The sequence below is a fragment of the Coptis chinensis genome, chromosome 7 (assembly GCF_015680905.1).
Source record: "Coptis chinensis isolate HL-2020 chromosome 7, ASM1568090v1, whole genome shotgun sequence".
Lineage (NCBI taxonomy): Eukaryota > Viridiplantae > Streptophyta > Magnoliopsida > Ranunculales > Ranunculaceae > Coptis > Coptis chinensis.
In genome coordinates this window covers 67,757,447-67,773,267 of record NC_141462.1, presented here as the reverse complement: position 1 = coordinate 67,773,267, position 15,821 = coordinate 67,757,447, and the positions used below count along the sequence as shown (strand labels likewise).

The following is a 15,821-nucleotide window of genomic DNA, read 5'->3' as shown; positions in this document are numbered from 1 at the left end:
TTTTTGTAATATGTTTATTGTTTTTGTAATAATCTGTTTGCATCAGTTTTTTGGCTTCGATAATGGTTTCGTATAATTGCAATACGTATGTTTTTGTACGACTTTGATAATGTATGTTGCTGATTAACACTTAACTTACGAAATTTAGGGTTTAGGATTTAGGGTTATCGGTAGCATTTGTTGATTTTTATTCTAGTTTTTTCAAGATCTCAAGCTTCATATTAGTAGTGATGTATTGTGATTTTTAGCTTATATTTTTTTGATAATGTACTTTGAGATGTTTAACTATTTTGAGTACGTACCATGATATTGCATAGGTACCCCTAAATGAGCAAGGCTTTGCCGAACCTATGGAATTGAAGATCCATATATTTCTCTCTACGTGCATGACAAGTAAATTTTTCATAAGTTTATTGATTTTTCTTTGATTGATTTATGCTTAGTTATATGAAAACTTTGATAGTTATAAAATATTTTGGCTGATGTATTTAAGAAAAAACTTTATAAGAATGTAGATATGCTAAATCATCGTCAATCATACATCACAAGACCACAAAGTAACTGCTACCACCATTTACTTTACAATTCTAAATTTCTAATAAGCAGAATCAGGGATCTATATGATTCTAGTTGGCCTAGCGATGCAAGGATGAGACTTATGGAGCATGATGGTACTATTGTATCTTATTTTCTCAATAAATACCAAATAGCGCCAAGCAAGTTGATAACCTTCCTTTAATCAATATATGGTTTGTTTATAACTATAATTTCTTTAAAACATTAAGCTTCTTCTTTGCATACATATTAAATTGGCAAGAACCTTTTTTTCTTTTAAAATTGTCAAAACCTTCTTTTTTTTTAAAATGGTCAGAGCCTTCTTCTATGCATTTCTCCCTATAATGGTAGCTAAGTGCACTCATGCATAAGGTGAGGTTAAAGTTCAACAAGGTTTCATGATTAGAGCCATAGACGTTTGTAAGTCTATTTTCCTTTGTATATATGAGATTATGTCCTCTGATGATTTATAGCCAATGTGTCTTTCTATAATCTTGGACTTGATTGTGTTTAGTTTTGTAGCATACTGGAACTCCAATTCCATTCACTTGCACACCTTCATGTTTGGGTATACGATGGGAGGTGACAATTATGGAAATTTAAATGTGGCGACAAAGGTGAGGCATTTCTAGATTGTGTTCTAATATTTCTTCTTTTCTCTCTCCTTTTGCTCCATCGTTACTAAAACATAAACATTTACTCATTATATAAGCCATTTCCTGAATTGGTTTGATTAAACTATAGCTTGTTTCTTGCTTCATTTTTCTTTGTGTGTTTTCTCAATTTGTACTATTCTGCATTCTACACTTCCATCTATACTTTATAATTTTTCATTATTTATGTAAATATGCATTGGTTGCCAGTAATTTCTCTCACCTTATTGGTATTTGTTTTTGTGGAACAAGGAAGATCTTCGGGAAATATTTGAAATAGTGCCAGTGGAGAAGCCCTGCTTTGATCCTCCAGTGAGTAATCATATCTTTACATTAGATTAGCTTTCATGTAAAATGTTTGTAACCGTTCTTGCCTTTTTTTCCTACATTTTATACATATCTATTGTTCCTGAGTTAGTTTTGGTGTGCTTAGATATTTCATTTTGTGTTCTTAGAAAAATATGGTATATGCTTGGAAGCCTTTTGAAGATTTGTGGTTTTTTTTAGAAGCGTGAAATTGGGTTTTGGGTTTTGTTTGCAACCTATTGTATTTGAAAGTTTTTCCTCAATTTTTTTTCCCGACTTTTTGTTTTTGGATTCTATTGTGTTCACTGCGTGAGATTTGAGAATGTGAAGTTCATGTGTTTTTGTTGGTTTGTTTGGCAGTTGAGGTTTAGTAAATACGATATTACTTCTGAGGAGGACTTCGTTGCTCTTGGTGAAAGGTATGTTTGTATGCTATTTTATCTTACCTATAGACTGTGGTTTTCATTGGAGTTGTTGTTTACATACGATATCCTTGCGTGAATTTGAAATTATAGTGTGTGGGTTTTGGTTATTTTTTTTTGTCGGGTATGGTTTTACTGATGAATTCTTAATTAGGTTGTATTGAGTTTTGATACTGTGGTTTCTTTTGGTATCTAAGTGTTAAAAATCCATGATAACTATATGACATTATGTGTGGGGTACCGCTTGTGCATATGTTATGCTACTAATGCTTACCAATATATTTTATGAAAGTAGTGTTTAGAATGTTTGCTTCATTTTTATTACAGGTCTTAGTACTTCATGTAGTATTCGGGTTTTTCTTAAAAATTATTAGGTTTCAGGCTAGTTTATGTGTTCTATTGTTTGTATCTTCTTGATTCATATGCTAATGTATTGGAAGTGTTTGCAAAATAACTGTGTCATTACTTATATATTAAGTCAAAGTTGTTGTGATAGTAGCATACAAAAACTTTTAAAAAAGAGAACACCTAAAGAGCCTCCGATCTATCACCAACGTTTGTCTTTCTTGGCAAAAGTTGTCGAGCCACCAAAGCATTCCTCCTACTAGGAAGAAAAAATAATGGAAAAGTAGATGGAAAGGTAGAAAAAATAACCAAATAATCATCATCGTGTATTCGTGTCTTTAGACTCCAAACTAATACGAAGAGATGGATTTTAAAAAACTCTTCAATTTGCTCCTTTTATAATTTATTTTCTTCATCTATTTGGTGTTCTTTTAAGACCTTTTTCTTTGTCTTTTGATGATTAGGATGACATGTGACTACAAAGGTGGAGATGATCAACGATGGCGTGCAAGAGTTTTTTTTTTTTATTTCCAAGGACCGAGTGACAGTAAATATTCAAACTCATATATCTTTTTATTTATTGATATTTGTCTATTTTAGTGTGCTTCTTTTGGGTTTCAAATACAAATATGAACTTTATCTTATCATATGAGGTTGTTTACTTATCTGTTAAACAATTGTGTTATGATTTTCAATTGCGTGCGAGTTTCCTCCAATTTTTCTACTTCTGATTGTGTGGAAATTGTATTTGTCTTCGGTAATTCAACTCCACTTTTAGTTATTTGATTCAATTGATTTTCAGTAAAAGCTTGACACCATTGAACATTAAAAATGACATGGTTAAGACCTTTGTGTTTAAACTGGTTGAATGCTAGCTCTTAAGTAGTGTCTTCGTCAATATGGCAATATACCTCCAATCCAAAGATGTTGAGCTGTTAGATTTGTGTAATTAAAATTTGATTTGGCTTTTGTTCCCTTGGATATTGCTAGAGAGATTGGAAGATTACAACAGTTACATTTGGATTTCAGTAATAGTATGTTGGTGGGCTCGCTTGCTCGGGAGATTAACCAATAATGTAATTGATCTTAGTATAAATGAGCTTACAGGTCAGTATGAGGATATTGAATTACTTATAACTTATCAAGAAATCGTCTCGATGGTTGTATTCCTAGCTTCTTCGATTGCAATACGAATACACAGACACTAACGTGGCACATACATGCGAGGCCAAACAATTCAACTGCTTCCTCCAAGGAACGCTAATTGAGATATATGTCAGAATTATTGGAACATAAGGTGCAAACATTACAGACATATGGTACCACATTATCAACACAACTAACATTGCTTCTGGTGAGTTATCTTAGGGATATTATTTTCCTCTGAATTTGGCAGCTTAATTGTATAACCTATCATTCAGCAATAGTACTACACTTGGAATCATGAATATATATTGTTTTTTAAACTTAACAGGGATGCAATCATGTAATGTTCTTAAAGGTGAGTCTCATATTACAGGTTTATTCATGATTGACTTAAAAATGTTTTATTCAGCTCCATTTCATTCTATGTAAATGTGGTTGGATTTATGGGTGAAGCTGTAACACTTGAATCAAAAACCCAATTACTTGATTATAAGACTTGAACTTAGTTTTTTTTCCTGAAATTTTAGAGTGAATTATGTAACCCGTTTGCTCCAGATAGGAGATTTATCTATGAGAGCAGCTTGGTTTTCATGTTGCGGCTACCCTTTGCCTTGCAAATGAGTGTATCATCCATTTGGTAAGAAAGTTGTTATTGACAATCTTTGTTAAAACACCGTTTTTGTTTGTATTGTAAGTAGACTTACACACAAATTGCCAGTAATTAGTCACTGTCAATGTCTTGCATTCCATAGGGGATAGGGGATTGATCTTTATGATCAAGCCGTCTATAATGCTCTTGCTTTGCTTATGGTTTTTGAACCCTGATGTATGTCGCATGAACCTTCATGTTCATTAGTTAATGTTTTGCTATTCCAATGTTAAGGCTTAGGCTTTACTATTCTTGGATGCCTGATTATCATACCATATTTGTATATACATCTTCTAAGATCACACCATGTTCGTAGCAATCTCATACAAATGTATTAATAACAAAATTATATGCAAAAGTAAAGAGATGGAAGAAGCCAATAATCTGATTATACTTTTTGCAAATATCTACGAAAATAGGTCGGGACCTATATTTTGCATTCTTACGGACCACTATCAAACATTATGATATAGAAGAGCTTCAATTTTGTGTTTATGAGTGCAATTATAAGATTTATTATAAATTTAGCTGTTAGTATGCTTAAATATCAACCAATTTCCCAAGTTTTTACTCAAGGTTTTGGTGCAGTTGTTCCAATACTTTAAACTTATGTATTTGCATATTCAAATTTTTTTTTTGTGCTACACTCGAAGAGGTTGTCTGGATTTGTTGGGTTTGGTAGTCACTAAAGCTTCAATTTCAGAATTGTCCTTGATGTAAATAGCGTATTAGCCTGTCACCCTTGCTGGTTTTTCAGGTTACTTAAGAAATTGAACAATATTTTAGCAGAATGTTTCAACTTTCATTGTGAAGTTAGTGTTCTTTTCTAACTATTGCTAACTTTTATTCGACACACCAACATTCTTTGAGAGTTTGTGATGAAGGGATCGAAAACTGCTTCAAAACCTCTTCAAAGACTCGTGCTCTTTTTGGGTATTCCCATTTGTATTTATCATTAACTACTTTCTTTAATAGAAGAAGAAGAAGAAACGAAACTTTCATATTTGTATTCTGTTTGTATGTACATGCGTGAGAGTGCATCATATTTTTATGAGCATGTCCATCACTGTGAGCTCCAATTGGATTTTGTATATTTTTTTTCTCATTATTATTGAATATTTACTTCTTTAATGAGAATATTGTCTTAAATTGATTTTGGATGTGTACATGCACGATCAAGTGAATCTTCAATGTAGGACAATGGTTCACTTCATTTGCACAACTTTCTATTAAGTGATACCAAATGAATTTGCGTTGGCCAAATTATCAGGAAATGTCAAATGTGTGGAATGTCCACAATTTTGTTGTATATATTTTGTTCAATATAAGTTAACTTGAATATAAGGTTCAACGCTAGCTAGATTTGGGTAAAATATAAAAGTTCCCTATTGATTCAATATATTTTAGATAAAACAATTGGGGAATATGAAAATTTGAAACACTTTCCAAGATTTGGTATTCAAATTATGGATTCCATTATGTTGGCTCTTGCTATTTGAAGGCATGGTATTCTGGCCTCGAAATAATGTACCTATTGATATCGTCCATCTCCATCTTAGTGGGAATTCCATGGACTATCATACCGTACTCTAATATTTGTTTGTTTGAGTTTAGACAAACTCCACAAAGATTTCATGTTTTAGTGCAGAGTTGAGAGTTAGGCAGTATTTTCATATACTCCATGTGCAGAGCACGTGCATTTTGCTAGTGTATATATATAGACGTCCTTAAAGTCTTAATCGAACTTCACATAAAAATTGAAATATCGCCGAAATATACTCTCACCAACATTAGTGCTCGGAACTCAAAACCCCAAAATGTAATTCTCTTTCTCTCTCCCTCTTACCACCCTCTTTCTCTTTCGATCTCCTGTTTTCCTCTCTCTTTCTCATAACTTCTATCTTGTTTCTCTCTCTCATCTCGTCGCTATATGTGAATTCCTTTTGAAATCAAAATCGGTGTCCTCTTCCAATTCTTTTGATTTATAATACCTCAATTCATTTTTCCTTTTATTAGTTTCTAACTTGACAAACCATATGCACATGCAGGACAACAAAAGACAAGAACTTTTAGGAAGTTTAATTTTAGAGGTGTTTATTTGGATGTGTTACTTTATGTTAAAGTCATTTGTTAGTGCGATTTTTATATAAGATTTTTTGTGCTTATTTTGAAGTCCCTATCCATATCTCATATCTCTGACATCTGTGAACTTCAATTTAATGACTCTTGCTTGTTCAGCTTGTCAATTTTTAATATATATATTATTATAAGATGGCTTAGTTTGAAAGTATTATCATTATTTGTTTCATGTCTTCAAACTTTATGATCTCTGAATGGTTTGTTCTACTATAGTAATTTGATTTACACTTATTGCAGGTGAAATCTGTTTTCTTAGATGGTTTGCCAGCTAGATGGGATGAAGTGCAAGTGCAGAAGCAGTTCCAAAAATATGGTGAAATTGTACATGTGCAGCTTGCTCACAATATGCCTTCTGCCAAGCGGAGGGATTTTGGGTGTATATATTTTAGAACTCGAGAGGGAACATAATGTGCACCTGTCGGGTTGTGTGACTTTTGAAGTTGAAGTATGAAAATCAACTATACATCATTGAGATAAGCCTTGCCACCACCGAGACCTACAACTCCAACCTGGATTTTCTCCAAGAGCTAAACTGCTTTCACGTCCAGCAAGGCAAAACAGAGTTCCATCTACTTAAAAACAGTTCACCATCAGTAGCTGGAAAATCTTAGTATGATATATATATACGGATTGTCCGTTTACGGACATGTTATATAGTGTATTGCGCAGTTTATATAATGTCTTGCACAACTTATATAGTGTCATATATAAACATAAATTAAAAAGTTGATAAGTGTAAATTTAAAAAGTTGTTCAAGACACATGTCCGTTAAGAGAAAGCCTATATATATATATATACACACACACACACACACACACTATCTTGACATACTATTCTAACATACTATCTTGACATATTCAGCCAACAGTCAGATCAAACAAAATCTAACGTCCCAGATATATTTCTAAAAAACCAAGCAAATAAAAAAAAATGAGCTACAAAAAACGGGGCCGGTAAATATGTTATTTTATTTTAGAGAAAAAAGAAAAACCCCTTTCCTCTTCTTCATTCAAGTTGCTTTTTCACTTAAAAAAACTCGATCGGTCTTCGTCATTCACGTTTTTCTTTTGTCGCTCCACCGAAAACAAGACACTTCAAGAGAAGAATGAGTTGCCATCTCTCACGTTCCTATCTCAAACTTTCTCATCCTTGTTCTCCCTCACTCCACTTCTCTCTCTGCCACGAATCAGTTCAAGAATATTGTTTACAAAAAATAGTTCATCTTTTCAGATTCTTTCCATACATTAGTAATGACTTGAGAGTGTTCATCTTTTGCTCAGCGTTTAGTGGTGATATTGTTGTAATCACGACCTCCTCCAAGCTCAGAATCGATCTCTGGAAAGGGCTGTAGTACATCGTCTCCTGCAAATTCAACTTTCATAATTAAATGCTTGAAGGCACTAGCGCATCGAAGCTTAGTGCTAACGACCTCCCAACACGTTTAGACACCTCTTATGGACAAGAACTCGAGCGACGAAAGTTTTCCAAAATCAACTCTATGAACTATACCTGCATTGTTCGCGATTGAGAGATTTTTCAAGCAATTGGTCTGATTAACTTGAATCCAACTACAACCTTGCACCTCAAGTTCTTGAATCATTGGCGATTTCATATAGAGAGAGCAATTACCTGACCCATAAAAATCCAATCTACACTGCCACCAATTGCTCCAATAAATAGAAACAGATCTAACACCATCACAACCAAGTAAAGACAAGTAGCAGTGCTGGCTCAACCCTTAGGCGAGTTAGGCAGCCGCCTAATGGCCTCAAATTTGGAAGGCCTCATATTTCCTAATTTATCCACATATTTGTTTATTATTACCTAATTTTATAAAGAAAAAAAACATAAAAAAGGATATAATAGTCAATTTGTTTACAAATGGGCTTTCTATCCACACACTAAATTTAGGAGTGAATTAATTTGGAGTGTATACAATCCAATAGTCCACCGCACAAATGACATCTCGAAGTATTAGTATGAATCCAATGGCTACAAAGCGTGTTAGCGTGTAGTAATTTCAGTTTTGTAGGAGTGTGCTCATTTAATCAAATTGGTTCATTGGAAGAATAAAAATAGATGGGGAAATCCCACATTTAATGAAAGAATTTTCACATTCTATGCCTTTTCTTATTCTCTCTCTTAATAAAACTGTCTTAATTAAAGAAATTGACATTACACTTCTCTCATTAATTAAATCTTTCTCTCTCACTTGTTCTATTTCATCAATTTTAAGTTTAACCATTTGTCAATTTCACTCTTTGAGTTCTAAACGGTTAATCATCAATTCATCATCTAATTACTTACAGTTCTTGTGAAACTTTTTTTTTTAAAAAAAAAAATTTCAATATGAATCTATTATTTTATTTATTTATAGTTTTGACATTTATTTGGTTATGTTCTCGTCGTTTTCGTTTGATTTGAGTATTGATACTAAATTTCGACTCTTAATTTATAATAAAATTGTGAATATATAGTGAATTTTTTTGGTAATTATAGATGACCTACGAAATAAAGGCCTCTCCTAAGGCCACATCTTGGCTTGAGCCGGCCCTGGACAAGTTATTAGTAAGATTTGAGCAATTTCTAATGCCATGGGGAATATGTGTTGCATCTTTTTGTAATGCGCTGGAAAATAACTTGTGGAAAATTTCTAAAATCTAATGGCCATGTAGAAGAACTTGTTCTTGGTGGGGGAAAAAGAAACGTAAGTGAGTGAAAAAGAACGTGAACAGGGCAAGAAGAAAGACTTTTTCTTTTGTAAAAAAATCAAAATGTCACTTTTACCCCTCCTTTTTATTGGCTTGGTTTATTAATTAAAACATATATGGGACGTTAGATTTTGTTTGATCTGACGGTTGGCTGAGTATGTCAAGATAGTATGCTAGAATAGTGTGTCGACGTAGCCGGCCCGATATATCCATCTATGAAACTAATTGTTGTGTTTGGTACTTGCAATTTTAGGGTTTTTTTCGCTTGGAAAATTTTTTAGGGGTGTAAGTGAAAATCGGGGTCAAGTTAAGGAGTGACTTTTGTCCTTAATCCTTAATTTAGTTGTAAAATCCACTTTAGATTTGAGCTGTCTTTTTGGATGACTATAACTAATGTGCGCTCTAATTCAAAGAGAGAATGATATCTCTTTATCAGTTGCCTTTGTATATCAGCAACTCTTTGATGCTGGTAGGGTTCGAGCCCTAAACCTCTGGTATCATCACCCAAATGTTTTACCGACTTTGGTAGTCGGCACCTGCAATAGTGAGATAATTAAATCTATACATCCTTTAAAACTACAAATTCTTTTGCTATATCAGTCAATGGAGGAATCTACTGATCTACAAACAATTAGCCTAATCTAAAACTTAGAAATGCCCTAATGATGATTATGAATTTGTTTGCGAGTTTTTATAATATTTGTCCTTATAACCTTTCCTATCAATCAATTGCCCTTTAGGAAAAAAATAACTAGTTTGGTTTGCTCCCTTTTGCTAAAAAAAAAAAAAAAAAAAAAAAAAAAAACTTGCAATTTCTATGGATTACTTTTGGAGAGAGTGCAACTTTGCAGTACTGCGTTTGAAAAAGCAAGTGTGAGTCTTTCGTCCAAAACTTTTGTTTTTGCAAAATTTAATACAATTACCCTTTAAGGAATTCGCAAACAATAAGGGGGCAGGTTCTGTTTACAACACTTTTTATAAAACGTTTTATATAATACTCCCCACCAGACTCTTCAAGATGTTTTAAGGGCTAATTTTTTGTGGATAAGATGTTCTCACCATAGATATGACATCCACAAAAAATCGGGTCCTTTCAACATTTCTAAATTTGCCAAAAAAGGGTTACAAAATTGATATTTCTAGACCGTTGATAAAAATTCCTAAGCCGAGAGCAATTTTTTTTTCATGCTTAGGAGTTTTCAAATGAGTTAAATTTTTGTAGAGATGATCTCCATAGTGTGAAGATCATATCTACAAAGAATCAAGGCCACTTAATTTATATTTTCAAAGGGTATTGTATAAAAAGTGTTGTAAATGGAACCTACCGTACCCCAACAATAAGATATGCAAGTTCTTGTAAAACTGAGGGGTATATTTTCAGTTGTGGGCTCGTGGCATAGCCTGCCAGGTTTGCTTAAGTATAGCTTTTGAATGGATGAGATGGGGTGTGCCCTATGCCCCTCTCCACTAGGACTCTAATTTCTTTGGTCCATGTTGGAAGGGTCGACACCCTTCTATAGAGTATTTTTTTTGTTTTGTTTTTTTTTTTTTTTAGTGGAAATTTTATTGATACTAATGAAGAATTTTATAAATAATTAGGACAAGCGTACAACAAGCTGTGTCGCAAGTCCTTTCTGAATAACAAATTCTATCCTTCTAAAAACAAATTCGTTAGAACCAGCTGTCATAACGTTACTGTTTATAACTTTCTGAAATCTCTTGAGAAGCTTAACAAGCAGTTGTTCCAAGAAATCGAAAGTGTCGAAACTAAACGGAATGAAACAATGCTGGTTAGCCATGCAAGCTTCCTCATGCTTCACTGTCTTCCATGTCGCTGCTCTTTTAGCTACTTCTCCCACCTCAAAGTCACCATTCCCTAACCCTACCAATGGAGAGACTCCAGTTACATCAACACATGCATGTTTCCCCTCAGACCAACAGTAAATCAAGACATCTGCAGGCCGAATAGTCGATCTTCCCTCATTCGGATCAGTGAGAAAGTTAACATGAGTTTCTTTCTTCACTTGTACCCCAGCCTTCCAAAATGCATCACATAAAATGTCTCTAACATGATCATGTTCGGTATTTGAAACCTGGAAAATGTCATTCTGTAGAGTGTAGACGATCAAGTTCAAGTTGTGTATTTTAAAAAAAATTTATTTTATTTTTGCAAAAAGTACATTTCAAAAGCAAATAATCCATACAATTCAATAGTTGATGATAAACTTGGAATTAAGGGCGACTTCAAATGCTTGTAAAGTTATAGATATACTTGAGGTGTGAGCTAGTGGAGAATTAGAATACATATTTACGCTATACCAATAATGATGATGATGATGATGGAATAGAGATTTAGGCAGAAGTATGGTGCCTGTCCACAAATTCGATCTCTTTACTAATCCATTACGGAGCAATGGAGCATTTGTACACTCGGCTATATGGTTAAAAGTTGCAGCTAACTTAAACGTGTGCATTGGAATATTGGATTATCCACGCCCATGTCATATGACAACTTCAAATTGACACAAATCACACAATGCAAGAAGAATTGAAGAAAGGTGAGGAGAGGAGAGGGCAAACCGGCAAAACTCAAATACATTCTAATTATATACGATGTCTTAAAAGTTATATAGCAAAGTGAAAATAGTCATTTATATGTAGTGGTAGTCTGGTAAAAGAAGAATAATACTTCTTATATGTTCTTGTTCTTTAACCTCTTTGGTCCAGTGGTCCACTTCTCTACGCCGTTCATATGCTTCTTCATAACGAACAAATAATAATATTTAATAGCTCACCATTATGAGTAGAAATAATTATGTGTTTAAAACCAATTCTAATCTAAATAATTTTGAGATAAACACTTGTGCTAGAAATGATACCAAACAAGTGAAACAATCAAATACAAATCAATTTTTGATTTAGTGATTAAACCAAAAATGGAAATTGAAATTACTAAAAACAAAAAAGAATTAAAATATGGTAAGTCATTTCAAGAGGAAAATTCTATAGTCTTTGTTTCTCATTATTTAAGTTTTTTTTTTTGTTTATATTTTAACATTTTGAGAATGAGATAATATTTTCTAAATTTTTTTGACCAAACAAATTGTTTTATATCCAAAATTAATTATGGGGTTAATAATAGATTATTTGTTATAAAATGGATTATCAAAATGGTTACCAAACGACCCTTAATTAAGGGTGATTTTGGACATACCCAACAAAACACTCCCGTACCCCATAACTAACATAAGTTTTTGTCATACCCCAATAACTGCCTAAATCTAATATATCTCCTAAATTAATTTAGAGTATTTCTAATAGGGGCAAAAAGATTAAAAAAACACACAACACACGTTTGATTTAAGCTTTAAGCTGCATATAACAAGAATAACGATAAATATTGGAATTGCTCACAAACTGATTGAGTTTACAAATCAATAATATGAGTAGAAAGAAAGTTTGACTTAAATTCAATTGGTTCCGCCAAAAGTACAAAGGTTAAGAAGAAGATAAGCTATAGCTTTCATGTTAAATAAACATGGAGATTAAAAAGTACGTCTTCCATTAGTCCTATCAGCTCTTTCTGTTCTGATCTCTAGCGGTAATGCTTATGGGGAAATAGTTAAGGATGGCTTCCTCCATTAAATACACTAAAGCAGTTCCGATCTTTATGATATAAGACCCATTAATCATTTGTGTTCCTGGCTTGAATGTGAGGGTCAACCTCTTCTCTCACTGGCAAGATCATCAATAGGTTCACTATCATCCGAAAATGGGGTAGTGCTAATGACACTAAACTCAAAACTGGTACTGCTACTCGTGGCAAGAGGAGAGACGGAAATACTAGTCACCCTACTTCTCGCTGGTCCTCCTGATTTCAAAGTGTAGGAAGAGGAATCGGCTATATTTGTCACCGATGGTCGTAAGTTGCTCGGGATTCTTCGTTCAATGTCTTGCTCAATCTGAATTAGAAAAGATTATAAAGGTAATTTTATTCAATTAATATCTTAGGTAAGTGTAATAAAATGAAGGATAATTTAAGAAACTAAATTTGTCTAAAATCATTTTATTTATTTATTTTAAAGTTGGAGTAAGGAAGTGTTTTTATGGGTGTATCCAAAATTACTCTTAATTAATAATTGTTATTCTTAATTAATAATTGTTATTGGAATTCTCTGCTTTGTATACGTTAATCATCGCAAATAAATCGGGGGACCAATAACCAAGAGCTTGATGAAGCAGGACGAGCAACATCAGACACTGTACCAGCATATACGCAATGGCAGGTAAACGTACAAGTTGTATTATGCACCGTTTTTTCATCTCATTAAGACTGGACTAATATGTGTGTTTAATTATCATGATACTAAAAATAGGTCAAATGAGGTTCATATATATGGATTACCATGTCGTATATGTCATGGTCAACAAAGTTGAACTCCAAACTAAACTTCCAAAAAGCTAATCTAACCCAAATTTAGAACATATTTAACTAAACTGAAAGTTCATTACTCAAGTATCTAGGTGTACATCCCCACAATTTCCTCTTTACCACCATCATTATATTACACAAACAATCATCCATGCAAGCCCATATACAGATCACTTTATAAATAACAAATTTATTTAAATTGAATTTTTACAAAAAAAATAATAGGGAAAAATGGCATGCAAACAAGTGGTTGCCGGTCTCTTGATCTCTATGTTTCTTATGTTTGCATGTGTTACTGCTAACGATGATGATGAAAATGCCAAATGGCTCAAGAATTGCATTGACACAGAATGCATGCCAATATGTATGACAACTGGAAATCATTCGACCTCTGAACCGTGTCATGCTACTTGCAAAGACGCTTGCAGCCAGCAATTAAACTCGGTCGATATGAAGAGGGAGGAGGACAAATTGGCGGGTCGTACAACAAATTTTGGGAGCAACCACCATTTATGACGCCAACTTAAAATGAAGCAATTAATTTTATGGCTCGTCTACATTTTCCTGATTTCCATTTTGTAATCTCAAGGTCATAACATATATAATTTGAGCTTGATGTAATTATTAGTTTAATACACACCTACCTAACACATCGATCAGCTGAAAATGTGGCACAGCCCGCTACTATACAGTTTTCTAACTCGTTTAATCCAAGTTATATGGTGCGCTACGGAGGTCGAATTTTGGAAAATTATCTATGGATAGGTGGGTGGAGATTTTGAATTTCTATGACTAAAAATTAGGTGGTCTAACTTTTAGGACCAATCAAATAATAATCTATAATTTTTGTTACAAAAAACCAGATTAATTAGGGGGAGCCGAGTAAGACTAACTCAAAGAGTGTAAATTATTTTTATTTTATAGAAATATTCTTCTCCAAATATTTTTTTCAATCATCTTTTATTTATTAACATCTAATAACAACCTTACCGTTTTTCAAATCCAAGAATCTGGAAAGTGATTCACTTAAATATTTTCACCTCTATGTCCATTCTCTTCTTTTTCTCTTAGTCAATCATCTTTTTCACTTCACCATTCTCATTTTCTCCTCTTCATCTTATCAAACCAATAAACACGTACTATAATTAAAAGTATTTTCTCCAATTAAAATGTTACTTTAAAATTTCTACACAAACTCCAAATTTGGTTTTTTGATTTTGAAGTTGTTGAACATGTTGTTTACTTATATTAATTATTGATGTAAAAATGAAGAGGGATTGAATGTGGTATTCTAACTTCTTATTGAAAAATGAAGAGGCTTAATGGCGGCAATGACATATAAGAGAAGTGAGAGAATCATGCACCGTTTTAACGTTTGAAAAAAAATATTTTTTTGAGAAAAAAAAAAAAAAAAGATAATAAAACACTACATTGCGCTAATATAATTAGAACCCCTTAGTTGGTTAGTCTGGGTTTTGGTAACAAAAATTGTTGATTACCATTTGACTGATCCTAAAAGTTAATTAGACCACATTGTTTTTGGTTAATTATAGAAATTCGAAAGTTCAGCTCATAGGTAATTTCCCGATTGAATTTCTTAAGTATAAAAGCATCTCCAATGAGGATGTAGAGTTACACCTTCAAATAGACTCCACATAAGTGTCACTAAGATTTTACAAACTCATACAAACTCATCCTACATGTACTCAATCTTATGTATGATTTATAGTATAGTATAAAGATATCCACACTACATATATATAGTTTCACACTACAATGGGTACTAGATCGTTTCTAACCGGAATTTTTTACAAATTCGGAACTTTAAATTAAAGCTCGGGGGTCACTTAGAATGGCGTCTGAGTTGTAATTAAAAAGGGACGTCATCACTCCAAGTGACACTTGTGCCCACTTTTACATAATAAAAAATTGTTTATTTTAAACTCGTACGTCACTCGTAGTGACGTCCAAGTTTATTTTAAACTGGTGCGCGCTTTATTCCAATTGAATTGCCTGAGTATTTTATTAATTTGTATTCAGGTGCGTGGAGAATTCTTAGTCAATCTATTAGTTATTAGCTATTTTCTATACTCTATATATAGTTTGCATCCCTATTGAGAGTGTATTATTTTTGAAATAGGGATGTAAACTTTACATCCTATTATATAGAGCAACCATACCCCCATTGGAGATGCCACAAGGAACAAAGAAGACCATTACAGTCATAGATAGATTTTTTGGGGGGGGGGGGGGGGGGGCTGTTGTAAAAGTCACATAATGTGTTAGTGATTTGTTAGAAAAATGGCTAGACTATAAAGATTCACACCCCCCAAATTTTTTTTTACAGAAGCTCCACTATTGCACCCCCTAGTTCAATTACTGGGTTGCATATACTCTTGCACCCCCAGATATTGAATCCTAGTTCCATCCCTGATTACATTACAATATATTTTAACTAAGAA

The 15,821-nt window shown here is 33.1% G+C and overlaps 1 protein-coding gene across 3 annotated transcripts; it reads left to right on the top strand.

Moving 5' to 3' along the window:
- Nucleotides 1-255: 255 nt before the first annotated feature.
- Nucleotides 256-5,144, top strand: LOC147488501 (uncharacterized). Of its 3 annotated transcripts, none has more exons than XR_015202122.1 (5): nucleotides 256-393; nucleotides 1,078-1,172; nucleotides 1,465-1,520; nucleotides 1,875-1,933; nucleotides 2,746-5,144. XR_015202122.1 is itself a non-coding variant. In XM_086572680.1 (5 exons), exons 1-5 carry the CDS (start codon nucleotides 351-353, stop codon nucleotides 2,879-2,881), a joined length of 393 nt encoding a protein of 130 aa, XP_086428806.1. In that variant the 5' UTR covers nucleotides 256-350; the 3' UTR covers nucleotides 2,882-5,144. The 3 variants fall into 3 exon arrangements, 2 of the variants coding, with proteins under 2 accessions (XP_086428806.1, XP_086428805.1); XM_086572680.1 differs by having other exon boundaries at nucleotides 1,461-1,520; XM_086572679.1 differs by lacking the exon at nucleotides 256-393 and having other exon boundaries at nucleotides 722-1,172; nucleotides 1,461-1,520.
- Nucleotides 5,145-15,821: the final 10,677 nt, after the last annotated feature.